General features: G+C 39.3%; 13 protein-coding genes across 13 annotated transcripts; 6 read left to right on the forward strand and 7 right to left on the reverse strand.

Annotated features, from left to right (window-relative positions):
* Nucleotides 1-178: 178 nt before the first annotated feature.
* Nucleotides 179-4,282, forward strand: C5L36_0C07640 (uncharacterized protein; the record flags this gene model as incomplete). Its single annotated transcript, XM_029466467.1, has 1 exon — nt 179-4,282. The coding sequence occupies one exon, from the start codon at nt 179-181 to the stop codon at nt 4,280-4,282; it is 4,104 nt and encodes a 1,367-aa protein (XP_029322327.1).
* A 1,993-nt stretch (nt 4,283-6,275) lies between these two features.
* On the forward strand, nt 6,276-8,369 carry C5L36_0C07650 (uncharacterized protein; the record flags this gene model as incomplete). Its single annotated transcript, XM_029466468.1, has 1 exon — nt 6,276-8,369. The coding sequence occupies one exon, from the start codon at nt 6,276-6,278 to the stop codon at nt 8,367-8,369; it is 2,094 nt and encodes a 697-aa protein (XP_029322328.1).
* A 192-nt stretch (nt 8,370-8,561) lies between these two features.
* Nucleotides 8,562-11,285, reverse strand: C5L36_0C07660 (uncharacterized protein; the record flags this gene model as incomplete). The annotated part of the gene is made up of 1 exon (XM_029466469.1): nt 8,562-11,285. The coding sequence occupies one exon, from the start codon at nt 11,283-11,285 to the stop codon at nt 8,562-8,564; it is 2,724 nt and encodes a 907-aa protein (XP_029322329.1).
* A 298-nt stretch (nt 11,286-11,583) lies between these two features.
* Nucleotides 11,584-13,074, reverse strand: C5L36_0C07670 (uncharacterized protein; the record flags this gene model as incomplete). Its single annotated transcript, XM_029466470.1, has 1 exon — nt 11,584-13,074. The coding sequence occupies one exon, from the start codon at nt 13,072-13,074 to the stop codon at nt 11,584-11,586; it is 1,491 nt and encodes a 496-aa protein (XP_029322330.1).
* Nucleotides 13,075-14,338: 1,264 nt separating this feature from the next.
* C5L36_0C07680 (uncharacterized protein) lies at nt 14,339-15,286 on the forward strand (the record flags this gene model as incomplete). The annotated part of the gene is made up of 1 exon (XM_029466471.1): nt 14,339-15,286. The coding sequence occupies one exon, from the start codon at nt 14,339-14,341 to the stop codon at nt 15,284-15,286; it is 948 nt and encodes a 315-aa protein (XP_029322331.1).
* A 256-nt stretch (nt 15,287-15,542) lies between these two features.
* Nucleotides 15,543-16,304, forward strand: C5L36_0C07690 (uncharacterized protein; the record flags this gene model as incomplete). The annotated part of the gene is made up of 1 exon (XM_029466472.1): nt 15,543-16,304. One exon carries the CDS (start codon nt 15,543-15,545, stop codon nt 16,302-16,304), a length of 762 nt encoding a protein of 253 aa, XP_029322332.1.
* Nucleotides 16,305-16,348: 44 nt separating this feature from the next.
* On the reverse strand, nt 16,349-17,602 carry C5L36_0C07700 (uncharacterized protein; the record flags this gene model as incomplete). The annotated part of the gene is made up of 1 exon (XM_029466473.1): nt 16,349-17,602. One exon carries the CDS (start codon nt 17,600-17,602, stop codon nt 16,349-16,351), a length of 1,254 nt encoding a protein of 417 aa, XP_029322333.1.
* Nucleotides 17,603-17,929: 327 nt separating this feature from the next.
* Nucleotides 17,930-19,237, reverse strand: C5L36_0C07710 (uncharacterized protein; the record flags this gene model as incomplete). Its single annotated transcript, XM_029466474.1, has 1 exon — nt 17,930-19,237. The coding sequence occupies one exon, from the start codon at nt 19,235-19,237 to the stop codon at nt 17,930-17,932; it is 1,308 nt and encodes a 435-aa protein (XP_029322334.1).
* Nucleotides 19,238-19,968: 731 nt separating this feature from the next.
* On the forward strand, nt 19,969-20,709 carry C5L36_0C07720 (uncharacterized protein; the record flags this gene model as incomplete). Its single annotated transcript, XM_029466475.1, has 2 exons — nt 19,969-19,971; nt 20,308-20,709. The coding sequence occupies 2 exons, from the start codon at nt 19,969-19,971 to the stop codon at nt 20,707-20,709; spliced, it is 405 nt and encodes a 134-aa protein (XP_029322335.1).
* Nucleotides 20,710-20,857: 148 nt separating this feature from the next.
* C5L36_0C07730 (uncharacterized protein) lies at nt 20,858-21,874 on the reverse strand (the record flags this gene model as incomplete). The annotated part of the gene is made up of 1 exon (XM_029466476.1): nt 20,858-21,874. The coding sequence occupies one exon, from the start codon at nt 21,872-21,874 to the stop codon at nt 20,858-20,860; it is 1,017 nt and encodes a 338-aa protein (XP_029322336.1).
* A 386-nt stretch (nt 21,875-22,260) lies between these two features.
* On the reverse strand, nt 22,261-25,080 carry C5L36_0C07740 (uncharacterized protein; the record flags this gene model as incomplete). Its single annotated transcript, XM_029466477.1, has 1 exon — nt 22,261-25,080. The coding sequence occupies one exon, from the start codon at nt 25,078-25,080 to the stop codon at nt 22,261-22,263; it is 2,820 nt and encodes a 939-aa protein (XP_029322337.1).
* A 668-nt stretch (nt 25,081-25,748) lies between these two features.
* C5L36_0C07750 (uncharacterized protein) lies at nt 25,749-26,332 on the reverse strand (the record flags this gene model as incomplete). The annotated part of the gene is made up of 2 exons (XM_029466478.1): nt 25,749-26,240; nt 26,330-26,332. The coding sequence occupies 2 exons, from the start codon at nt 26,330-26,332 to the stop codon at nt 25,749-25,751; spliced, it is 495 nt and encodes a 164-aa protein (XP_029322338.1).
* A 335-nt stretch (nt 26,333-26,667) lies between these two features.
* Nucleotides 26,668-27,357, forward strand: C5L36_0C07760 (uncharacterized protein; the record flags this gene model as incomplete). Its single annotated transcript, XM_029466479.1, has 1 exon — nt 26,668-27,357. The coding sequence occupies one exon, from the start codon at nt 26,668-26,670 to the stop codon at nt 27,355-27,357; it is 690 nt and encodes a 229-aa protein (XP_029322339.1).
* Nucleotides 27,358-27,521: the final 164 nt, after the last annotated feature.

The raw sequence follows: 27,521 nt of genomic DNA on the forward strand, positions 1-27,521 counted from the left end.
TTCTAAGAAAAAAAATTTCGCTCCCCTTTTGGGAAGTGCTGAGCTGCTTTTTGTGACTGTGTTTTTGAGTTTTTCAATTTGCCAGTTACCCCCCAGTTACGGCTTAGCCCCCCAAACTCCAAAAGGGACAATAGATAAGGTGGATTGCAACCATTGATAAGGTTTACTGTTGCTGAAAATGGACTCTCCCCTGCAGGAAGTTGCAGCTGATCATGAGGATCACTCTGACGTGGACACATCTCAACTACAAATACAGAAAGAGCAAATCGAAGAAGTTAACAATAATATAGAGAGTGTCGATATTGATAACACTATTCATGACACCATAAATGAACAAGACGTCCTCGATATAGCCAGTAGTATAGTGGAGTCATTATACACCGAACATAGGCAACACTATGTGGACGACAATGAGGCCAATGATACCAATGTTAATGATGTTGATGCGGAACAGGCGATGGAGGCTCAACACAGTAAACAACAAAAGATAAACAACGAAATGGACAGAGGTATCAATGATAGTCACGGTGGTGATAGTGATCGGGATGGTCGTAGTCATAGTAGGGCTGATGAAGATAAATATGATTATGATTTTGATCAAGAAGCACTTATAAAAAACCTAGTTGGAGATGCAGTTAAATCTTTAGAGAAGCAGCATGAAAGAAGGCAGCAAAACCTGAAAGATGCCGATAGGTCACCGATTACGCATCATAATACTGGTAGCGATGCAAGTGAAGGTGAAAGTGGAAGTGAAGGTGAAAGTGGAAGTGAAGGTGAAAGTGGAAGTGAAAGTGGAAGTGGAAGTGAAAGTGAAAGTGAAAGTGAAAGTGAAAGTGAAAGTGAAAGTGAAAGTGAAAGTGAAAGTGAAAGTGAAAGTGGAAGTGAAAGTGAAAGTGAAAGTGAAAGTGGAAGTGAAAGTGGAAGTGGAAGTGAAAATGATAGTGGCAGTAGTGGTAGCGAAGATGAAGTGGTGGGCAAATCGCATCGTATTGAGACTAATAGCAGTCAAAACGAAAGTGGTAGCGAAGGAAGAAATGGAGGAAGTAGTGCTAGGAGCAACAATTACAATGCTAACTCGGGCCCCAATAATAATAAGGGTGAAATAGAGAATATTAAACCTCCCAGGAGAAATAAGCTTCGACGTGAAGATCTCCAGCACTTAATTGCAGATGCCTTGAACACACAGTACCCAGCACACACCGAAGAAATAGTTGCGAAAACTAAAACACCGTCTTCCGGTCAAAAAAATAACTTTTCAACAATATTCAGTACAAAGGTACAGAGCCAAAATTCTAACCAATTTGACGCTGATGACGAGGCTAATGTTGATTTGATAAATGCCATAAATGAAGCGTTGGAAGATAATCGAAAAGAAATACAGGAAGCAAGTTCTGCTCAAGATGACGAAGTAGGGTTGGAAGACGCAGTTAATTACGTACTTAGAAGCATTGGATCAGCCAGCGATAATAATGATCTGAAAAATAGCAGTGCCTTAAATGGGCCTCATCAGGATAATAGTGATGCAGGGAGCTGCAGTGAAGATAGTGACGACGATGAGGAAAAGAGGGATGGCTCATTAGCTGCAAAGGAACTGAATGCAGCGATTGCGGACGCTTTGAACAGTACTAGTTCTGTTCTGGATCAAATAAAGCAAAGAGAAACACATAGTGAGATGACAGAAAATCAGTTTGACAAGCTATATAATGATATGCAGTCGCTAGTTGGTGAAACTGTTCAAAACTCAAACCACTCTAAGCAATCTAGACAGCTGATTAAGAAAGATTTTCAAGTCAATAATGACCAAGAAAATTCCGACGTAATCCATGATATTGATCTAAACGACGTCATGTTGTCAGCTCTTAATGAAGCAAATACGAAGAAGGTGGATGACACGATGGTAACTTCTGAACTCGATGATGCCATAAAGGAGGCTCTTTTAGCTGTTCCTGTAGACTTTAGATCTCAGGCGGATAATATCAAAACTTCACAAGTGGGTTCGTTGCATAGGCAAGATGCTATTGACCCTGAAAATGAGATTTCTAAGGATTTTACCAATGCCATCACTGATGCTCTAAAAGACAGTGGTTTGCATGAAAAGGAGCACGATACTACGGGTATTGTGTCCACGAATGAGATTGACTTTGAATCTGCATTGAAGAATGTTGTCAACGATGTAATTGAAGAAACTTTGGCTGGCGAAGAAAATGGTGAGAGCCGTGAGCAGGGTGAAAGCGGCAATTCAGACAAGGAAAATGATTACAATTGGGATGCAATCATGGGAAATGCTTTTGAGATGGCAATGGAGTATCCACATGGTCTAAATTTCCAAGTAAGTGATAACCTTTCGTGCCATGTTCCTCGAAAAAACCAGGTTAGCAAAGAAATCAGTGATTCTTCTGACAAAAATAATGCTATCCGAAAATTCGCATCTAAGCAGGTAACCTCTGATGTGGCAAAGGGTGTATTGCAGAAACGAGAGAAACCTAAAAGCTCCCATGCACCTGATAAAAGAAAATCAATTATCATCGAAAGCGTAAGCAATCTTTTGGAGAAAATAGACCTTGTTAATTTGCGTCCTTCTGATATTCTAAAACTCCAATCTTCACAACTAGAGCTAATAAAAAAACAAGTTGGCTCCACAATAACCACTTTAATCCAATCGAAATCCCAAACCAGCAGGGAAGAAAGGCCCAAGTACATAGCTGATGAGAAAGAACGAATTCGGTATGAAAACAGAGAGCGGAAGAAGCGTTGGAGAGAGTTTAACATAGAAAGAAACAGAGATAATGATTTAAGAACCAGAGTCATTAAAAGAGCCAATCAGCTGTATCCTAATCCTGAACATGCCGAGCTTAAACAGCAATGGATAACAGAAGAGTTTAAGAGGCGGAAGGAAAAGAGGTTGGAAAGAGAGCAAAAACAGAGTTTGACAATTAATGAAATCAAGCATTTTGATTCTAAGGATGCCTATCCATTTGACAATTTTTTTCAGAAGGACGGGAATATTTCAAGAATTGTTGAAATCTACAATGAAATGGGTGGTATGGTTTCAAAGGAAAAGTTGTTGTCTTCAGACTCCGATAAAGCTGTTCGCATAAATTCCATAGCATCTGTATTGACTGCTGGCTATTGGCTGTCTTCTGGTAATCAAAAGGTTGAGACAGAAGAAATCAAATTGATAGTGCATTCATTAGTCTTGGCACTTGATAAATATCTATCTATGAGAGACATAAGTGATCCTTCAAAACTAACTAGGATTGCCAAAAACTCGGAAAATTCTTCTACTGGTTCATGGGAGATGCCTTTGGTTGAACAAAACCAGATAGGCCTATCTGTTGCAAGAAAGCCAGATACAACATTAGGCACACCCGCAAAAACAAGAGGTTTCCGAATGGAAAATAAGTCTATGAAGATTGCTCCTATAAGTGGTGGTGTTTCCTTTAAAGTAACAAAATCACGTTCTCTCAATAAATCAGCAGATACAATAGGTTCTACTATAGACATTAGTGGTAATGATTTGGATAAACATTTGAAAGTGAACACTTTTACCTTTCATACTGCAAAGAAAAATAAAGGAAACAACGAAACAAGAAAAGAAATTGCGGTGATTGAAGAGAATAAAAAGCCAGACAAACCTCGAAGAAGGCCGCCTCCTCCTGTTGTGGTTAACTTTGAAAAGTTCTTATCCCCAAAGCCACCTCCAGAAAGTATTTTGAAGAGAAAAATAGGTGAGGAGAATAAATCTGAAAATGTACCCAATACAAAAAGGCCAAAGATTCAAGATCCAAGCGACAACCAGCAAATTCCCGAACTTGGCAATAGCCCGAAAACTGGCTCTTCTTCTTCTTCTTCTTCTTCCTTTTCTTCTACTCTTAATACTACTAAACTTGAATATCACAAGTCTGCTGATGGACCCGGCAACTCCACTGAAGAGAAGAATACTGCAACTAAAGATTCATCTAAAGGGAATGATGTGAAAGCTTCAACACCTAACTATGGGCCTAAATTTCCTCCTAGACCGAAAAGTAGGCCTGTACCATCCAGGCCGGTTATCCCCTCGATACCCTTGCCTCATTACGGGGTGCCTAGACCAAACACGGGGGCTAAGATTCCTGTCAGTCTCAAGAAACACTCAGCAAATGAGAAAGTATCAACACCATCAATTGGTATCAAGCGTCCGGGTGCGTTTAGAAAGCCAGTAGCTTTTAGACCTCCAGGCACACCCGGTATTAGAGCGATCAAACCTTTTGAAGGAATCTCAGCCATCAAAAAAGCACAGTAGTGATTTTTTATGGAACTGTATTATTATAAAATTGTACATTAGCGTTATGTAAACTTTAATACTTAGGTTTGCTTAAAATGCATTTTTTATAAGCCAATTTTTATGAATACGAACTATTTGGTGTACCATCTGAAATTCTCCTTATTTCTGACATAGAGTATAATGATGTTTTGTTCTTGAGGATTCCATTTTTTTTTTTGTATTGATTTGTTACAAGATCTTTGCGTCCGATCTTTTTTCATCCAAGCGGGATATGAGATCAACAATTTATTTTAGCTACTATGCATTTATAGGGGATCTTCCATATGTTCTAGAATGAATTCCATTCACCTATGAGAGTTTCAACTCAACCACGTATTACTCCCTCATTGAATAAATTTATCCATTTAAATCAAAAGATTTACTCTGATTCCTAAGTCTTAGCAGATCAGTTTAACACCAAAAGTTACTGGGTACACAAGAGTAAAAACAGTGTAGAGTTAAAAAACTTTGGTACTGAGTTTGAAATGCGTACATAATGTCATTGCTTTATCTGTCACCTGGAACTTTTTTTCTGCTGTATTTTATCTGTAAGACCAAACTATACTAAGAACAAAACATTTAGTACCAGCTTTACAAAACGGGTCTTTATCTGATTGATTTTTCTACACTAGACTGAATTTTCTTTCTTGTTTCTAGGAATGAATTGGTGTCTACCGCTGAGCAAGACAAAGAGATAACGTCAAAAGTTGAATAATGACTATTCACCACCTAATGCAACATGGGATCGTAAACTACTGCTACAAACTATTTGAGATTTAAAGAGCCTTGGATTTGACCATGAAAATTGTTTGTTGCGTATTAAGAGTAAAGGCTGTAGTCTACACTACATTGATTACACATCAACTGTTAAACTTACAATACCTTTGGTTATTCCTTGAGGGGCTACTATGTTGGATTTTATTGTGTTGTTTTCTCTGTTGAGTATATTGATAGAAAAACAGCTTGTGTTTCTCATCTCTTTATACGCAAAAACATGTAACAAAAGAATAAGAAATCTATCCATATATATCATGGCATTCAAATATAAAGGAAAGATGCTTGTTTTATACAGCATAATTTTTTTGTAGTAATATAATCGTGTCTGATACGTAATATAATGTACATTTTTATAAACACGCAGAGCAGCAAAAATCATACACAATGTTCGACACGTGTCAAAGGTATTTTGTTCCACGACAAATGAGGATGTTGTTCCCCATGAATAATAAATATAGGCTTATACTTTCAATTACAATAACAGTGATGTGTTTTTAAACCACTGTCCTGACTCCTTATTACTTACCGCTTCTTGCATCTAATGGTGGAACAAAATTTATAATTTTTAACTGGAATTAGTGCTTTAACATTGTCAAATTAAAATAAAAATAAGTTAACACTTTAAAATGAAAAAAACGAGTTTCTTAAAATTTCTAACAGAGTGTGTTGTATATGAAACTACCAATATAACTCTAATGCTTCATTTACTAATCAAAGAGCACCGTTGGAAAGATTACGATTATAAATTCATGTCATCTTTTTATTCAGTTGAGTTTACTTGTGTGTTCACTTGAGTATTCATTTGGTGTTACTTTGTAGATATCAGGTGGTGGGATAATCAGAATCCGCGGAAATCATTTAATGTGAACTGATAAAAACTTTAGGGAAAGACACCCAACCCTGTAGTTAGCTTCTCCCCCCTGTTTGGGACAGGAGGAGTATCATTGCGTTTGAGGTGCTGTGACTACAAAGCAAACATAACTTCGGAGCGGCCGCTTTCTTCTGAATACTGTCTCCGGGACAACGTGCAAAAAAAGTATTTAAAACTAGACAAGTTTAAGTGTAAACGATACACGTATACTCATAAGGCAATTACCATTCTTATTTTCCAGAGAGTCAGAATTTAAACCTTATTAAAGCTAGTAACTGCACTGCTGTCAGTATCGATTTGTTACTCATAAAGCTTAGCTTGATAATGCCTGAAAAGTCGAACGTGTCTATAGGTACTGCGCCTCCGATACAATCATCAAGTGGCACATCGGGTCCTTTAAGAAACAAGTCAATGTATTGCAAACCTCCTTCTACTATGACGAGTGTTGTAGAGGAACAAATCACAGACAAGAAGGGTATCCATTTACCACCGGTTACAGACCGAGAAACGCTTTTGTCTCCGGATATAGCAGGACATACACAATGCCAGAATGAGATAAAGCCTTCCACTGAGGACATTAAAGGCCTAGAACAAACCAACCAACCAGCCCACATGAAAGCGCAACCAAAGCTGACAGAGGAGTTGATGAATAATAGTAAGCTGGAAAAAAAGTCAATTGATCAGCTTGGTGCTAACCATTTGAAAAAGGCCACCAATCCTAGTATTTCAAGCTTGAGAGCCTTATCCCAGCCGAACTATCCTACCACATCATCTACAAGCACAACAGTAACGAAGGGATCATCTAGAGCTGAATTTTTTGCCGCTAAATTACATGATGCAATCAAACATGACGTTAAAAACAACAATGGAACGGTTGAAACTTTTGTTTACGATGCTAACAGTGTCACCACACCAAATACTGAACAGCAACTTCAAGATGGGAACGAGATGCTACACAGTTTGAATAGAGATTCAGAAAGACACAAACCTAGCAATATCAACAGCAATGAATATCTACACAACCATTCTACTGACCAGATAGACACCGACAATGTTAAGGAGAGGTTACAGGGTGTCTTTGCTACACCAGAATCGCCAACCTCTACCAAGTTTACTGAGGAAAATTTTGATATGAAGTCAGCTTCATCTATTGGGTCGAGAAAACATCCAAGAAGGAGGTCGAATAACCGACAAGGGGACCACATACAAGCAATGAGTAAATATGATAGTGATGATAGGAAGTCAGTTAACCAGCTACGGCAAATTACCTCGAGGCTATTTGATAACAAACCTGTTCAACCACGTCGATATTCAAATTTAGAGGGCGATTTCAATGATGACTCTTTTGAAGATGATTTGGAGTATGAGCCCAGCTTATCATTTATGGGGAATAATGATCACTATTCAAATATTTACAAGGAAAATCAGCAGTTGCAACAACAACAACTGCAAAAACACCAGCAACGGCCACAGGCACAATATACAAACAACAATCCGTATGGGTTATCAATGAACGAAGGAAATGCAGATTATGATGACGTACTGTCAAATGACTATTTTGATTTCGCCAATAATGATAACTCCTATAACTCCAACTACTGCCAGAAGCAAAATATAATAGGAAATGGCATAAATTTTCCTGATTATGGAAGTGTGGGTGATAAAAAAAGAATATGGAGAAGAAACGAACATCACAATTCACCCCACGATTTTACCTCTAATCGTGTACAACGTTTGAAACAAATTAGAAATTTCTGCTACTCCTTAAGCTTAATTATAATGTTAGTTTCTATCGGATTTGTTAGCGGATTTATTTTAGCTACAAACAAAGAATTACAAAATTTCAAAGTCTTGGAAGTTTCTAATGCTATTGTGAGCCAGGAAGAGCTTGTATTTGACATTTTAATAAGCGCATTTAATCCAGGATTGATGTCCGTTACGGTCGATTCTGCTCAACTGGATATTTTTGCTAAAACCCGTTATGTGAAATCGGACAATTCAAAAACAAACTATGAGACGATATTGTTAGGTACCATTGAAAGTTTAGAAATACCGCTTTATTTTCAAGGGGGCTTTTTGAATAGAAAGAGAGACAGAAGTGATACACAAATTAAAATAAAAAATCCATGTTCTTATGATCACGATTTTGATGATGATAAAGAAGAACAAGTTAAAACTTTTGACGAATTTGATAATAAAAAATATCAGGACCTTGGCCACGGTAGGCCGGGTTCCATGAACCTACTTCCTATTTCTCATAGTCCCGACCCTCGATGGCTAAATATATCTCGACATCCATTTGATTTGCTTATAAGAGGTGCAATGATGTATAAGCTACCGCTCTCTTCGCAAAACCATACAGTTTCCATTAGTTACACGAGTTACATCGATCCGGGGGATGACTTTATAGATTATTAAAAATTAGAATTTTTTAGAATAAGAATATTAATGTAATAATTCACTTTTAAATAACAGTCATGAAAAAAAAAATACAGTATGAAAGAAATGGAAAGTTAAAAGTAACAAAAATAAAGTAACGACGTGAAGTAAAAAAAAAGAGTAAAACAATTGGATATTAATGTTAGTTTGAATGGTAATTATTGCCAGAAACTAAGAATGTCCCGAATACGTGCCTGCAATCAAGCTTTTCAGTGTTGGAACTTCAGCCCATTCGTCTGATGTTTTTTTAGTACCGTCACCGAAAGGGTCCTCTCCGACATGCTCACCTCTTGCTTTAATCTCAAAATCTGTATTTAAGAAGTCGATACGTCCAGCACCATCGTCATTTGAAATACTGAACCTGACTTGGACACCAGTATCACTCTCTGTAGCCAATTGATTAGTAATGAACCTAGCTACAAATCTCTCCTCTTTCTTTGCAGAGTTGAATGTTATTGTGGATGGTGACACCCAAGTCACGCGACCTTTGTCTTTATTTAATGAGCCTGGTGGTTTGGTTGCTGCAGTTGAGACTAGAGCACCACTGATTGATACAGAGATCATAAAGTTGGTCAAAGTGATCGAACCATCTTTCAAAAACGAATCTAACTCAGCGGTTGGCTTGACGGATATGATAACTGTAGACTGTGTTGGCTCATGCTTCCAAATTGGTGTAATAACAATCGGTGGTGTTGGGCTATTCAACATGTACTTTAATCCACCAACGGTTCTCATTTGAATTTGTGCTGGATCAGAAATTGTGAAAAAACCCGGAGTCGACGATTGTTGTAAGAACATTGTATTGACCATGAAATTAGGTAATTCTAATCCTTTTTTTGAGGCAATCTGTAGACTAATTTCAGATGGTAGAGCAACTTCACCATTTTCATTATGTGATATAAATGAGAAAGCAACTTCACCGATTGCATTAGATCTAGATAATGTACCATCTTTGTATGTGGCATTGAATAATTCGACAATAGAGGTGTTCAACCCCAAGGTTGTCAAAGAGGGATGCATTATTTGCCCGCCAGTTAAACTTCCACCGCCAGTAGTGTTTCTAGCGATTGCATTATTGGTTGCATCATTTTGTTGAGAACCCGTTGCTGCTGGTTGCAATGGTTGTTGCAAGTCCATACTTTTGCGTTGAACTGGGGGAATAGGCGCAGATCCATGTGGTTGTCTCGATGAAGATAAATTGGTGTTGGAAGAGTTTGCACTTTCGGAAACCAAGTGTTTTCTTGAAGTTGGTGGAGGTGGGGGAACAAATTGGCCAGTAGATAAGGGTTCGGACTCCTGGATGTTTCCCAAGCCCCTGGCAACAACTGGAGATGAGTAATTTGTGATGGGTGCAGACGTAGGTGCTGCATATGATTTGTCAAACGTCGTGGATTCAGATGATGCTGGTGCGCTGATAGATTCACGCACACCGGCAGGCGTTGTATCAAGTTTTTTGGTTGCAGACATTGGTTCATAGAGAGAATTGACAGAGGGCTCCTTGTGCAAAGAAGGTTGTTGTTGTTGCTGTTTGAGGGATGGAGTTTGCTGCTCATCATTGTTGCTCTTTTGAATAGAATCAGTAGGACTGTACGGTTTAGCAGGAAGCTCTTTAGAGTCGTTATAGTTGTTATTCGAAATAATCATTGAGTTCCTATTAATTGAAGGATTCTGATTTATCGACTGTGGCTGAATGGAGAGCTTGGATGGCGATTCATGACGCTGCTGAAAGTGTGTATTGTTCAAAACGGAATTTACCGATTGATTTCTTGCCCTAGTAATAGGGGTACGAACACTGGCGTTTGTAGTTTCAGTACTGATAGAAACACTATCCGGTTCATGGATAGTAGAAGGGGGGTTGTAACCGGCTTCTTTATCTTTACCCTTCTTCCTACCAAAGATAGATCCGAATTTAGAACGGACTCTATGTTTTTCCTTCTCCTTCTTCTTATCGCTATTGGATGAGGCTGTATCATGTGAAAACATTGAAGTTGTTGATGATAAACGTTTCGTAAACAAGGATGTTTTAGCTTCAGGTTGTGCTGCTGGTGTGTCTTCAGTTTTTTTATGATTGAAGAGAGTTGAATGATGCTTGTTGGCTTTTTTAGGTGAAATACTGGAAAGAGCCGTGGAGGTGGTAAATCCATTTGGTGAGGTCCTGGAGTCATTTTTGGACCTTGATGACGACTGGTTAACAGGAATATCAGTTTCGATAACTTTCTGTGAGAATCTCTTGATTTCATCATCTGGGCTAAAGTTCAAAACATGCTCTAGACCCTTTTCATTGTCTTTTTTGAATGTCTCCAATACATCGGATAAGTCTGTTTGGTACTTGGAGAAAATATCCTTAATCAATAGAAGTCTTTGATAATCATAGTTTTCAAAAATTTCGAAAAAGTACGGTGCTTTCCGCTGCCAATCTTCTTCTAAGGATGGATTGTTTGATAAATTCGAGGCAATCTCTGAAATCTGGTCCATTTCAATTAGATTCGAGTCATTGTTTCTAGTGAACAATCTCAATGGAGCAATCATATCCCTACCCATTTTTCTAGTAGATTGGTCAAATAGGTTAATTTCATTTTCAACGATTTTCAGCAAGTCGGACCATAAGGGAGTACATAAGCCCAAAGATTTTAAGTCATTATCATCATCCGGAAATAATGTTAAACCCTTCTCATGGATTTTCTTCAGTTCGTCAACGTAGTGTAGTCTTAAACGCCCATAATTGGTGAGCCAATCGGAGATTTCCTTGTTGATTTTCTTTGCTTGTTTATGACGGATACTTAAAGCTTCCATTGCCTCCATTGGAGTTTTCTCAAAAAGAATGGAAGATGAGTATTCCATTCTTTGTGAGTTTTCCCCACTAGGAGCATCGCCCGATACGTTGTAATTTGACATTGTTTGTTGTTCAAGTTACCCAAGAAGCAGCAAACTGTTTAAACATAGGCGGAAAGAACCTCAGACTCGCTAATAAACTGTGCTTGTCCTAGAGAGGCGAGGAATATCAAAATTGATTTCCAAGGACCGAGCGGACAATTACCTGAATAGGCAAAAAGAAGTAGGCGACTTGACGACATGGTTATAATCTTTAGAAAAATCTATATAATGTAGTTGAAAAGTATACAACTATCCTAGGTTACATATAACAGGAGGTGTAAGGGGGCAAGAGCAATAGAAGTAAGAAAAATGAATGACATTAGGAAAAGATTTCCCTTGAAAGGAATGGGAGAAGTACATTACAAGCAGTAATAAGAGCCAATGTGTTTTGGATGAGAGCTATGGGGAAACCGAGTACACCTTTCTCCTTGATGTTAATCCAACAAGAGTAAAAGGCAACAGCAAAGAAGTGGTAGAATAATAAGGATGGTCTGGGGGTCATACCACTCAACAAACCAACAGGTCCTGAGATGGAATCGCCACCACGAAGGAAGTAATGGAAACAACCGCGTTGTAGAATCGATAATGAAGAGCTATCAGCTGCGAATAGACTGTAAAGAGCAATTGACAAAGTATTAATGACGACATCGAGGGGTTTCCGTTCATCATGGAAACGGGTCATAGCGTCAAAAACCAAATTATGATCCTTCAATTGTTCATTTGTCAATTCGGATAGAATTTCCACCAACAAGGCACAATCGTTCAAACCAACTGTCATACCACCACCGGTGAGCGGGTGTCTCATGTTTAAGGAATCGCCGACACAGATGAAGCCAGGGACATCGTTTAAACGTGCCGTTAAGAATTGATTAGGCATAGCCTTATAGATTGAGCTACCATTGACGGATTCCTCATATGCCTTCTCGAAGCTTGGCTTTACCTGGTCTGGTAAATTTGGTAAAACCGATTTTCTCAAATAGTCCAAAACCTCCTGTTTCTTTGGCAAGGTTTTAGATCTATAGGCACATAAGATTCTACTATGATGAGGAGAAATTTGATAGATTAAAACTGGAGCATGCTCACCAAGTAAGACATGTCCATGGTATTTGGAAGGTAGAGGGGCGTCCACGAGGTCGAGGGCAATGAAGTAGGATCCAATGCTTGGAACGTGGTCTTCGGCCAATTGTTTCCTGAATTTCGAATAGATACCATCGCATGAGAAAACTAGGGAGGCATTGAAGACGCCCTGATTCTGGACTTTGACGCCCACAACACGATCGCCATCGTAGACAATGTCGGTGACGTTACCCTCCAGTTTGGTGACGTTCTTCTCCCTCAAACAGATTTCTCTTAAATTCATCAAGAACTCACCATGATGTAGGGCAACACCTTTAACAGTTTCAGAATTTTCCCATTCCTTCATATTGAGAGTGGTATCAGTGGCAATTCTGTCGCCGTCATCTTCAACGTCGTTTTCCTTAATGGCGCCGGGGACGGGCTTGGTGTTGAGATTCTTGAGGACATCCTTGGTTGGGTACGGAATAGTAACGCCCTTACCGAAATAGGATACATAGTAACCATCAACTTGGATGGCCTCGATATTATTGACTGCCTTGGCCATTCCTAGTCTCTTTAGGGCAAGCAACCCCGCAGGCTGCATCAACTCTCCAACAATTCTGTTTGGTTTTGTCCATTCACGTTCTACAATGAGAACCTTACGGCCCTGTGAGGCAAGGCATTTGGCTAGACATGGTCCAACAACACCAGCACCAATGACAATGGCATCGTAGTTTGTATTTTCCTGAGACATTCTGGTATGTGCTGTGGAAACAAAGGGGAGGGGAAACGACAAATGACAGACAAGTATTGATGAGCAAGCGTCACAGTAATGTTATAGGGCCCCTCTTTACAGTCTTTCATAGTTGAGGAGGGTATTCTTGTCCTTAAATACATGTACTTTTTTTTTCTTTTTCTCCTGTCTTAAAATTGTTAAACGGCTCGTTGCGCTCGTATCCGTATCTGAGACCACTTTGCAAATCTCTACAATGAACAATACAATAGACAAAGATAAGTATAGCATTTAGTCCATATAACAGTACTAGTAATAACAACCTGTTGTGGCAATGCCAGCACTGCTACAACCACTACATTAGCAGTTGCTCTTGTAGTTGTTGTTATCATTGTAGTTGCGGTTTTCACTGCACTGCGTGTTGTCAGTGTCAGGTAAATGGCCCGCCTCACTATATAAAAACTTCTCAGTTGTGTAAAATCGAATTTGTCTTACGTTGCTGTTTATTTTCGAGCTCACCAAAGCGCACAATTGAAAATGCAGCACAGAAAATTACCATGTAGGAGAAAATCGACACTGTTGTTACATGCCATTTCCCCTCCCCCCCTTTACCTTCATATGACCGTTCCTATACTTATTTGGTCCCTTAACGTGTCGGTCCCTTACAATGTCTATTGCACAGACAATGGTCTATCTCTTGGGCCTTCTCTTAGTTATGATCTGCTCCGCCAATGCAAACACAGAGGCGTTTCTTCATCATTACCCCGGAGACAGAGTCCCTCCATCCCTTGAGGTGCACAACTTCAACTTCAACTTCACCCAAGTGCAAACCCCCATCGTGCTACCGCTTGCTGTCTGTCCAGACCCCTCTCGTGCTACCGCGCGCTTTGTGCGTGTCTGCTGGTCCGCAGTCTACCCGGTCGACGTTGCTGTCCGCCCCGACAGCGTGCTACTCGCGCCCCACGCGTACCCGCGCGTCGCGCTCGACGCTGTTCCAGTGCATGTTTCGGCTAATGTGCCTGCGGATTTTGTGCCGCTTGCAGTGTACGTGGCTGCGGCGGCCGTGGTAGGCGGGTTATGCGCCGTCGCTGTTTAGAGGGCGTGGTGAGCGAGCATCGAGGGGGAGAGGAGGGGGAATTTTAATGGTGGTGTGCTACAAGATGGATGGAGTGGACATGGTGGACCCGTGGTGTGTGTGTATTTGTGTGTTTGTATGTGTGTATGCATCTAGTGGCAGCTACAGAGAGCAGATACCAGCTAGAACAACGTAGAGTGGGTATATGGAATGTCAGAGAGCACCTCCTCTGTCGAGAGAGTGGCTCGTATAGACTGCGATCCACGGTTTCAGAGAGGTGAAGATGCAATCAAGGCTGTACAGGTGGAAAACAGAGACACCACAGCCCGAGACGGTTTGGAAGACCAGTATGTCCGGCCGGGCGTTGGTGCCAGCACCAACGACAACGCTGATAACGACACCAATGACAATGACAACGCTGACAACGAGAACGCTGACAACACCCACATGCAACATACATCGGACTCTGCAAACTACTTCCTGCAAAAGGAAGACAGGATTCTCAACACAAACTCCGAGTGGCTCAATAATATATCGATACCTTTAGAACCAACCCACTCGTCCCACCCTTCCTCCCCAGCTGCTACTTCCCCCGCTATATCGAAACTCATTCACTCAATCAACAACCCCTTCCCATACGGAATTGTAAATAGTAACACCGTTGGCATTAGCAGTAGCACCAATAGCAACTATCGGACCACCAATTCCCCCTTTTCAAAGACAGTTTCGCATACGGCACAAACTCCCACAACTACAGACATCATCTTGGACCAACCTCATGTCAGCTTCTCGCAGCAATACCACCAGAAACCGCCAAACAAGATCTTCATATGCCATTTCCCCGGCTGTCAGAAAACATTCTCCAGAAAGTTAAATTTCGTGTCCCACTACCAGTCAACACATGAACACCAGAAACCTTTCCAGTGTGAAACTTGTCACAAGGAATTTGCAAGACATAGTGACCGTCGAAGACACGAGAAATCACAACACTCCCAATCAAAGGATTACATATGTGCCGGTATTGCCGAAAATGGAATGCATTGGGGGTGTGGAAGAAAGTTCAAACGCAAAGACGGCTTGACTGCCCATTGGAAGAGCATCAGGGCAAGAAAGAAATGTTTTGCCAACATCCCCAATAGCAACCCACTACCAAAGTAAATACAACCTCTTCGAAGGGATCCTGGCATCCTTCTCCCCTCCTCTTGTAATATACATACATACATACATACATATATTTATATATATATATGAATATAGATATAAATAGTTTAATATTGATTAGCGTGTTATTTTCAGGAATTTCTCATTCCAAAACTCGCTTATGGATTACAACTACTACTATAATGATGGAGATCAAACATTACCTTGTACACTCCTGTAATCAACCATATCTTGCCTTTTAGAGACAACTGCAATGCTCAAATACATCTTACTTGCCCTTTCACTACCCCTGACATGGGCTTCTAAATTCCAAGAGTACCCGCTCTCAGAATTGGACGTGTCCACCTACAAGCCATATTCAGCAGGCAATTCCATTCCCATAGAATGTATCAAGAGACAAATCGACAATGGAGAACACGTTTTCGATGACAAGGGAGAAATTGTCTATGCTCCGTTCATGTCGTGTCTGGAGTCCAATGCCCCATTGTCCCTGAAATACATGGAGGACTCTAACATTAAATGTACAGTCAAGTTCGAAGATGAGATCTTTCACCTCTTCCAATTGTATTTACATAAAGATGCTCCATTGACTTGCCGTTTCGAACTAAGACCAAATTCCCGTATTTACGTGCCTGTTGATTTCAGTTTCAGGGGAAACGTTCTAGAGTCGCATTTCGACATCGATCCTAATGTCAACGTCCTGCTCCTCTCCAACAAGGATAATGAAATTGTGTCAGGTACGGCATTTTCATCTTCTGGAAATACAACAAAAGTTATTATTGGCCAAAATGTGCCTCTCAGCTTCAATATAAAATGGCTGAGTATCGGAAGGGACATTTATGACACAGAGAACAACCTCGTTGCTTATTGGTTACCTGCTCCAAATAATTCCCTATACTATATTTACGCAATTTCTGGCCTGATAGTTGGCATTGTCTTTACGTTTCTATTTTCATACAAAAGAATAGGCAAGAAAGTCGAAGCAGCTGGTGCTACATGGAATAAACTCGAATGATTAAAGACTTTGTTTTTGCTATCTACTACATACACTGTATAACTTTAAAGTTTTTTGATCAGTAAACTCAATAACTGTTCAGTATCCCCTTCCGCAACTGAAAGGAACCTGTTACTGATATATTCAGCGTACGCCGGCTTGACCTCATTCTTGATTTTTTCATCCAGTGGTGATTTAGAATACCACGCTTGGTATAACTTGACATTTTGTTGTAATCCCGAAATGAAATCATCGTCTTTGATAGATAAGTATCTTAAAGGTAAGGTCAATTGTAGTAAAATACATGGAACATCGGTTGGGAATCTTGCATTCAAGTCTTTGATAATGTAGTCACACATATGGGTCCTCTCCAAAATATCAAATCTATCAATAATTGATAATACGTTGTTGGCAATTCTGAAAACACAATTTCTTTTGTCTTGGGATTCCACCCTCTTAACCATAGTCGCAACGAAGACATCGTAAATGGCCATCACTAAATCACCGCGTAGAACTGGATTGTCTTCGATACTTCCAAGTGTAGATACATTCATTTCTGGCAATTGGTTCAATTCATTGTTTATTTCGTTGTCATCAACTTCCAATTTGAGAATATCTTCATCTTCAATTTCCTCACCGTTTTCATCAACCTTCTTTCTCTTTCGTTCTTCTTCCTCCAAATCCTCACGTTGCTGACGCTCACTAACTAATTGTAATAATTTCCTCCTAGCGAGCAACTTACTCAAGTAGTTTAGTTCAAATTTGATAAATTCAGTCCACACTCTCTCTTCTTCAATATTAAATCTAAGGCAACGTTTGAATAACGCTCTTGCTCCTTTCACATTCTTATTATATTCAAATTCCCATTTAGCTCCACTCAACCAAACGTCGACATTTCTGGGTTGTAAGGATAAGAGCTTGGAGTAAACATCATACACAACCTTAACACTCTCTTGACTTCTGGCATATTTCAGATAACCAGCCCACAGTTCCATATTACTTGGATATTTATTGGTTCCTCTTTGGAAAATAAATAAAATCCTCTGTGAAATCGACCATGTACTAATACTTGGCATTTTATCCATAACTTCCTTCATACGCTCAGCACGCTTCTTTCTTAGCCTGTCAACATTTTTCTCAAATTTCACATATGCAAGGAAATCACGAGGTTTTGACCCACGTCCTGCAATTCTGTGTTCAAAATCAGTTCTACGACGAACAATCATACTGATTTCTTTTTTGCTAAATAGACCCTTCTTCTCAAGGTCTTCAAGCTCAGGAATAGACCTTTCAATTGCATATCTTGCCTTGTCTGACATTATTTGGTTCTATGTGTAGCTATGGAAAAGATTTCATTTAAGCAATAGATTTTATAATGAAAAATTTATATCGAAAAATTTAATAATCATGTCCTCATCCCTCAAATTTACAAAAAAAAATTCATCACTCCTTTCATGCCAAAAAACGTTGCCGCTTTCAGCCACACACTATTACGTGGTTATAGCTTTTGGTTTTAATACTACAATGTATAAATTACAAATATATAATACACGGCGAAGGATGGTATAAAAAAACGGGAGCTTCCCCCCCATATCCCTTCACTCTTTATCCTGTGTTTTTTTTCCCATTGTTCACCTTTCTCCTTTTCAATTGGAGAGTTGACACCAGTTTTGCTTGACGAAATAATCGTAGATTTTGGATGCCTTCTTTTCTTCCAACTTGATTAATGAATTACATTTTTCAATGTTCAGCCTGCCATTATTCTTCAAGATCTCAGTGAATATCAATTCCTTAATACAAATAAATGGCTTTGGATATATTCGAAGCTCTTCGCACAATGATTTTTCAGCGTCTGATAATAAATGAAAATCCGGAGCATCTGAAATATCCAAAGGATCATTGTTTGAACCTTTAATTTTCCTCATTTTAATATCAGACGGACTTGATATTCTTGAGGTTGATCTAACAGAATTTAATGTATGTCTTTCCTTAGTAATTGCACCAGAAGAAGAAACACCACCTAGCTTTGAAATTCTTGAGACTTTCTCTCTTTCATATTGTTCACCTTCTTCTAATGTTAAAATACCATTCTTCCTCCAATTTTGTAATTGATTGATTCTATTCCGAATTTTGAATTCTTTCAAAATGTCATCTGAGAATTCCTGAAAATCGTTGCTACTCATGATCCTAGCAAATGGTTTTATTTTATTATACAACTCCTTTTCCTCTTTTGAACGTTTCTTGTCAATGGCGTTATTGGTCTTGTAATCCAACAAATTGTCGTTGATCATCAATCTCTTTCTCTCTGCTCTTAAAGTTAGCTTTTCATTATAGATATGCAGGATTAGCAATTTCAATTGAATGTCCTCTTCACTTTCATCTGGCTCGAAAACCATGTCTTGCACAACTTTCTCAGCTTCATCTTCGGCTTCTTCTTCAAATTCCAACCTACCAGGCATATAACGCTGGATATGAGAACACAAAGGTTGAGAAGTTAGCAACTTTTTTGGAGGAGGTAGCTCAAGTTTTTTACGATCTTCAAAACGTCTCTTTCTATTACCTAGAAATTGGGAAACGGTTACGTCCGGGAATTTCTTATTCAGGTCAGGTATCGGATAATATGGAGAATTTAGATAAATTTCTTCATAGTGCTTCCCAACTTCATCCTTAGATCTACCTTCGATAAAGTCAGCAATATCTTGCCAATTACCCAGTCCTAAAGTCTCACATCCTTCAATTAATAACAACTCCTCATCTGCTCCCCAATCTTCATCAAAAATTGGATATTGATGTTGTTCAATAACCCTATAATCGTGCCATGGCTTATGCTGGCCCGATGATTTCCCCGATGAAAAACATGGAACACACAAATCGTAATCGGTGCATTCGGCACAACTGATACGTATACGCCTGGTACAATCCGACGAACAAACATCACAATGAAATTTACCCATGTTTGATATAATCGACGCGTCGGTTCGAGACCTCACTTAACAACTTATTTTTCAATTTAATTTTAAGCCTCTATATACTATTGCTTGGCCTGGTGAATAATAAAATGGCAGGTTAGTCGATAGAGTGGCAGGCCAATGGGGAAGTTGAGCTGTGTACACAGTATACGCTGCACAAAACAGTAATCTAATAAGTGCTGTTTGTATGTAGACTGCGTGGTACACGTTCTATAGACACTCCGTACCCCTTACTTAACCCTTTCAATGCTTTAATTGCTCAATATCTTCTTTTTCTCACTTGAATTTGTTGATTTTTCTAAAACATTTTCTTTTTTGGCCACAAAAACGTGTCCCAAAAGGGAAGCAAGAAGGGTATAGAAAACCAAATCACGTGCAACATTTAAGGGTTGAGCTGATAAGTCTGCTTAACTTTTTGTTTATTTCCCATAAACTTTTCGCTCCAAAAATGCCATTTTTTTTGGCCTCTTTCTAGATATCTCCCACCAGAAAATGTTGTGCGGCGTGGAATACCGCAGTCACAGTGGCTTTTGCGCGTCCCCTTCCGTTGACGAGGTTTCCCTCTCCTCCATTCTGAGACTGTGTGGATGTGGGTGTGCGTAGTGAGTACTATGAAATTTAGTAAAAATGATGAAAATTGTACTGAGTCTTGAAGGTTGTCAAAGTAACTGTCCCTTATTCTGATATATTTCACTAGACATCTATAATCTTTAAAAATGGTATGTACATGAGAAGCACACAGTCAACCGAGAAAATATGAATGGAGAGATCTCTTCACCCACCAAAGTTTATTATTGAAGAATTGTCGTTCAGAGAACTACAGAGAAAAAAAAATAGCAGATGAATCGGTGTAAATAGATTTGGCTCAAGTGATGATATGGTGTTGATAGGCAGCAATTTTGCATGAGGAATATTTATACTACGTTAGCTGAAACAAACTGCATATTCTTCAAGATATAATGGCAGTGGACTGCATCTCTAAATTCAAATACAAAAAACTATTTTATGTTCATTTTACTAACATTTACACGTGCTAACAATTTGAATTATTACAGGGTAGAGTTAGAACTAAGACCGTCAAGAGAGCCTCCAAGGTTTTAATTGAAAAGTACTATCCAAAGTTAACTCAAGACTTTGAAACCAACAAGAGATTAACCTCTGAAATTGCAGAAATTCAATCCAAGAGATTAAGAAACAAGATTGCTGGTTACACTACCCACTTAATGAAGAGAATTCAAAAGGGTCCAGTTAGAGGTATTTCTTTCAAGTTACAAGAAGAGGAAAGAGAAAGAAAGGATCAATACGTTCCAAAGGTTTCTGCTTTAGACTTAGAAAAGAACAAGGGTGCTTTATACGTCGACGAAGATACCGATGCTATGATCAAGTCTTTAGGTTTCAAGGTCCCAACCAACATTGTTGCTGTCTCCTCTGGTGCTCAAAGAAGATACAGAAAGTAAGGGATTTGTATATTTTCTTTCCTCTGTTTAAAATATCATTAATTTAAATATTAATAAAATCAGAAATTTCAAAATAAATTAACATCAATATATCTTCAGGCGAATAACCGGGTTCAAATAGTTGTAGCAATGTGATAGATAAACCACTTCACTGGTCAACCTCTGTTACTATTCTTTCACAGTATTCTTTCAAAATTTCGCTGCGTTTATGTATCTCCTCTCCATATTTTTCTAGGTTCAAAGCAAATGTATCTAAGCTTTTCCTCAAGAAATGGATTCTCCTATCAAACTTTAGTCTAGCTAAAATAACTTTTTTGGTCAATACGTCGTATTCCTTCGCAAATCGACCACTTTCTTCACACCATTGATCGAAATTCATGTGTATATAGTCAAGGAATTGCCTCTCATTTTCGTCTAGTGACTCGTTTCTATCTTTTTTACCTAGGATATCATAGTAAACTGAATCTTCCCCCTCCATATACTCGTATATTGGCTTCTCGTCAATTATATACGGTAAAGGTGTTTGGATTAGACCTGCTTCTTCTTTATCAGAATTTTCATCAGACCCATTTATTGCATCCATTGAATCAACTTCTCTAGCTGCTTTAGGTAAAGGCCTTTTGTTATTCACACTGCCCCTCCCACCTTCAAACTTCCTCTTCTTCGGTGCCTTGTGACTATCTTTTGCTTTCTTACTAACACAAGGAGACGAAAAAAAGCTAGAATTTTCTTCACTTTCCGTACCTGGCAAATCTATTCTAACATCTTTACTTTTGTCCCGATGTAGAATGTTTTCATGTTGTTTTTGAAAAGTAATGTTGGTAGCAGCCGTATCAACACGGCTGTCAAAAGGGCTTGAAAATTTAGAACTTTCATCATCTCTGTTGATCTCTTCTTGCCCTTCTTTAGTTTGAATATCAGGAATTTCCAGTATGTAGTCAATTAGTTTTTTCTTTTCTTTTTCGGTCTTAGAAATTGCTGGAAAACACGGAGACACTTGACCATTGTCATTTTCATTTTCTATTTTGCCTTTGGCAGTCTTCGGTGTGCTATTACTCATTGTTGAATTTAAAATAAATTCATCTTTAGTATTGTTTTTGCTGTGTACAACTCCATCTCGTTTGCTATCGTCTTCCTTTCCCTTTATTTCATTTACAGTATCCATAGTTTGTATACGATTACTCTCACAAGTATGAGCGGCACAGTATAGTAAAGGTAGCAAAAAAAGCAACTGTTTTGCCCCTTGCTATCTAATATGTGCCACTAGGTTTCCCTTTTTTCCTATATTTTGTTGAGCCCTCTCACCTTGTTGTAGATCTTCTATGGTTACCACAAATTTGTTGGACTTTCGAATTCTGAAGAGGGGTGTAAGCGTTTCCTGGCTTCACCAAGTTTCTGATCATGCTTTATAAGAGATGCCATACTAAATGAGTCTTCTGTTTGCATACGTCTCCGAACTACCCGTGCTGTTTACGTTTGTTTTTGTTGAACAACTTCAGTACAACGGAATTACTTTTATTACATGTTATTTTATAAACTAGGTTTTATTAGCTATTTTAAGTAACCGTGGGACTTTAGCCATTGCTTAACATCATTGCCATCTCTAGCAACCCAGTTAGCATTACCCTTTATGACTTCAAGGGATTGTGCTAAACTCTTATCGTAGCCCTTAGTGTCTTTATCCTTGAAGAAGTCTTCAACTTCATGGTATTGCTCCATGGAAGTGAAACCAGATGTACAAACTTTAACGACAGAACTTAACATAGTCAATCCTGGCGGTAGCATCTTCTGAATTTCATCCCAATTATTCTTCAACCAGCCGAAAAGAGTTTTAATACCGATAGCACTTGCCCTCATACCCTGTAGTGGAATATAGATATCTTGCGGTCTAACGCTACCATCCATTGTTAATGCTAAGACTTTCTTCAAAATTTCAACATTTTCAAACCTACCAAGTGCTCTTAAAGCGGTAATTTTTTCGTCAATAGACTGTGGGTTCTTGTAAATGTTCAACAGAGCTTCATATTCGGCTTCACCACCCTTTGACGCAATTGAGTTGAAAATAGATGCTCTAATATTTGGTGAAATGGCGTCTTTATCACCCTTGATGTATTTTTCAAAGGCTTCTCTGGTAAATGCAGTGGTCTTTTCATCACCTGAGGAAACAGCTGCACCAAATAATAATGCCTTTAGTCTCTGCTCCAAGAATGGCTCTTCTGGGGAGAAGCTCCAACCAGTTTCGTGACACTTTTTAGTAACCAAGTCAGCAGTTAAAGCTTTCAAAGCGTCCTTGACCTCGCTGTCTTCAAAGATCCATGCGGATTTGATAACACCAACCCTTGCGATAATTTCATCCCAAACAAAAAAGGAGTTTTCCTCTTTCCAACCAGAGACTAGTGATAGCAAGTTTGTAGTCTTGGAGAAACCAGAGACAGATAATGCACCTGCATCAGCGACTAAACCAATTCTATCTTCAACCGACAATTTAGAGGATTCCTTACCTAAACGTTCCCATCTCTTGTCTTCATAAGCAACTCTGTAGACACCAGTGGAATTACCATTGATTTTAAAAAAGCCTTGAGGCGAGACATCAAGAGATTTCTCTCTTTCATTGAAAGTGATTGATTCATCTAAGCCCTTATCGGTCTTTAAACCAAGGAAGATTGGATAAATAGTTTGATCGTCTTCTGGCTTGACATCACCAGTAGTCAAATATCTGTGTTGGTTGACCACAACCTTATCATTGGTTTCATTAACCTTGACCAATGGGTAACCAACTTTAGTGGTCCAAACCTTCATAGTTGAGGCAACATCTTTACCAGAAACCTCAGACAAAGAGTCCCACAATGCTTCAGTTTTCGCATTACCATATGCGTGTTTCTTTAGATAGTGAGAGACACCCTTAATGAAAGTCTCTTCACCTAACCAATTGGCCAACATCCGTAAAACAGAAGAACCCTTCTCGTACGAAATTGCATCGAAAATTTGGTTAATTTCATCGGCTCTCTTGACAGGGACCTCAATTGGATGAGAAGATCTCAAGGCATCTAAAGATAAAGCGGATTGAAGGGAATCGCCAACAAAGTTCTCCCAAACTTTCCACTCACTTTCAAAGTGATTACAACATTTCCAGGACATGTAAGTTGCAAAGGACTCATTTAACCATAAAGAGTCCCAGAAATCCATTGTACAGAAATTGCCGAACCATTGATGTGCTAATTCATGCGCCACGACTTCAGAGACCCTCAACTTAGTTGCAAGAGTGGAAGATTCGTCAAATAATAAGTCCACCATTCTGTAAGTAACCAAACCCCAGTTTTCCATGGCACCCGCAGAGAAATCGTGGATACCCACCATATCCATCTTTGGTAAAGGATACTTGATATCAAAAACTTGTTCGTAGTACTCTAGAGCCTTTGCTGCTAATTCACAAGAATATCTACCCTTTTCCTCGAAACCTGGAGTAGTGTAAACCCTGACAGGGACATCCCTAAATTTGTATTCTGACTCAATGTATCTCAAGTCACCAACAATGAATGCAACTAAATAGGTTGACATATAAGGAGTGGTATTGAAGTGGACAACTTTTTTGGTTTCCGAGATATCTTCCTCAGACTTAACATCCATATTGGATAAATAGGTCAATTTCTTATCACCGACTAAAGAAATAGTGAACTTTGCCTTCAAGTTTGGTTCGTCAAATGAAGGAAATGCTCTTCTACAGTCAGTTGGTTCCATTTGGGTGGTCGCAAGATACTTGGTTTCACCGTTTTCCTCATATGTGGATTTATAGAAACCTGCCATTTTGTCGTTCAATTCACCAATGAATTTGATGTAAAGTTGAACTTTAGAGTTTGCATCGAATGTTTGGTTGAATTTGAAAGTTGTAGTTTGATCATCTTCATTGGTAGAAAGCTCGGTTGGTTTGATATTTTCCCCGTCTTTAATTAGATAATAGTCAAGTAGCTCCAACTCAAGGGTGTGTAAAGTGATACTATCTGAAGATTCTTGGACATCTAAATCAATAGTGACATCACCGTTGAATTTGGAAGTATCAAATAGAGGTTCCAAACTTAATTTATAATGTTGAGGTTTGACATTAGTAGGCAAGACTTGTCTGCCATCAGGGACGTTAGTTGAGGTACCGCACATCCCGTTTGTGTTGAGGTGCTTTTCCAGAGATTGTTGATGTCGACACAAATGATGGTGGCGGATGTTCAGAAGAGGGCGACCGGGTGCATTTACATGTGATGGATAAGCGATTCCACGAGCGAGGACGGTGGACGTGATTGGTGATAATAGGGAGCGTCCGTGTGAAGACAAGGCACTCCAACGGGTCCATGAATGTCGGATGAAGGAGAGCTGTGCCATTTTCCCCCAAACGAAGTCGTTGTATGTCTATATAGGAAGGGCCTGAAGCTGCTGTTCACTGTCGAATGCTTGAAATGAAGGGTTCTTGGTTATGATGAGCTGCGAGCTGCGTGTCCAGCAAAAGAATGCAGTAACTAAGCGTGTATTACGTAAGCAAACTCTATGAATTTTGGATTTTTCTCTGTATGAGAAAGATTTATTTACAGGTTACACAGAGGAAACCAACAATTACCGTTTGCAGAAAGAGAAAAGAGGAGAGAAGACAAGCACAGTCTATCTTGATGTGCTATTTTTTTTTTCTGCTTACAATGAAACAAATGGCTTGTACAGTGTATATGGAGTAAGTGTATAGCAGTAAGGTAAGACTATAAAGGTGGAAAGCAGGGGCGCTCTCTATTCGGAAATAGTGGCGCATGAATCTGTCAAGACGTATTGTATATACAAAAATACATGTGCATATACACATTGTATATACATATTATACATATATATATACATATATATATATAAATATATACCATACATACCTCCATTTGGAGGATAATCATAAAAACAAGAAAAAAAACACCCACTCACACAGTCCCACCGTCACGTGACCAACGGCACATGCGCCTCACTCTGGGTCACTTTGCCGTATCGTATTCTACAGAGAGGAGAGACAATATGAACTAACCGATTCTCTCAATCAAATGGACACCAGAGTCGGATTCAACGACATTACTGAGCTCGCCGACTTGCAATTGAAAGGCAGCCTTCTCAAAGGAAGGCTGCATTTCACCATGTCCAAAATAACCTAAATCGCCACCTTTACTGTGAGAACTACAATCCGAATTATCTAGAGCCAACTGCTCAAGTGTAGCGTCTCCTCTTTCGATTTCGTCCTTATATGACTGCAACTTCTCTATTGCGCTTTCCTTGGTTCTAGTAATGTTCTCCTCCTTCCACGAACTTGGTTTCCTAGAATCTTTATGTTTGATGAGAAGATGTCTAACTCTGACTTTTGAAGGACGGTGTAAATTCTTCGAGAGATACTCGTCTAGCTTTTCCGTATCGGTCCCCTCGGGTGCATCCCACTGGGATTCTTGCGTCTCCTTGTTGAAGAAATACTCATGGTCATGAGTCTTTGAGATCCTTATAGTCCAATTTGGAGGAAGTCCAGTCTGTGTGCAATGCTGTTAGTATATTTTCCCGTATGTAATTGGCGCAATTAGAGTCTCCTAATATAGAATAATATATTTAAGGCACATACCATTTGTTCTATTTTTCAATGGAAAAACAGAGTATGTTATTTATTGTCAACAACTTCATGCATACAGGAGCAGAGTGCTTGGAATAAATTGCCCTTGTATATTTATTAATTGGGTGCATGGTCTCACGTGACATGTCTCTCATCGCGGAACAATTGAAATTTTTTCTACTTAGCATACGGCTCAATTTTATTGTCCCCCCCCCACTTCTCCTTCTTCAACTGAGTAAATTGAAAGCGACAAACTACTATGGCGAGTATTGACATCGGTACTGGTACTGGTATTGTTAGTTCTATCAAGTGGCTCTACACGGACTGCACAGAATAGAGAAATCAAATCAATGGCACATACAGAGAAAGCCGACAAACTCTATCTTGCAAAGGCTCGCCGTCGCCGCGGGCTCCAACAGACACGTTTCTACTGTCAACTATGTCGTCGCCAATGTTTAGACCAACATGGATTTGCCCTTCATGCGAAATCTCAGTCACATATGCGAAACCTTGAGGATAAACTTGCTCAACATGGCGGAGATGCTGAGAAGTTGCTTAGAACCTTCTCTGATGAATTTGAGCGTGCCTTTCTATTGAAATTGAAAAGTGCACATGGCGAGAAGCTTGTGGGGCTCAACTCGTGCTACCAAGAGTATATTACTGACAAGGACGCTGTACATTTGAACGCTACAAGGTGGACTTCCCTTACACGATTTGCCATTCATCTCAGAGATAGCGGCAAGTGTCGACTCGAAAATGTGGATAATGGTAGTGGGGAAAAATGGCTTATTGGATATAAAAGAGAGCCAACTAGAAGAGAAGGGGAGAAACAAGATCTAGAAAAGCAAGAACTTTTAGAATATATTGACGAAATTGTCCTTGATGAAGATAAAGTGCAAGACAAGATAACACAAGATATACCAACAGGTAAAGTAGCAACTCTGGAGCCTGCGCCACATGACCAGCTCAAGGACGCATCACGTGCGCAGCCCCTCTCTGCGCCACGCAAGAAGGTAGCTTTTAAACTGAAGAAAAAGTAGATGGAAAAAATCTAAGACGCGGTAATTGATCACCTACTTGAAAAACAATGCAACACTATCTACCTAAAGTAAGTAGATAGATGGAAACAACAAACAACAGAAAGGTAAACAAGGCGGCGCGCGTCCCAACGCGTCCGGTGTTTACTTTTGCCTCTTTTCGGGCA

The sequence above is a fragment of the Pichia kudriavzevii genome, chromosome 3, assembly GCF_003054445.1.
Source record: "Pichia kudriavzevii chromosome 3, complete sequence".
NCBI lineage: Eukaryota > Fungi > Ascomycota > Pichiomycetes > Pichiales > Pichiaceae > Pichia > Pichia kudriavzevii.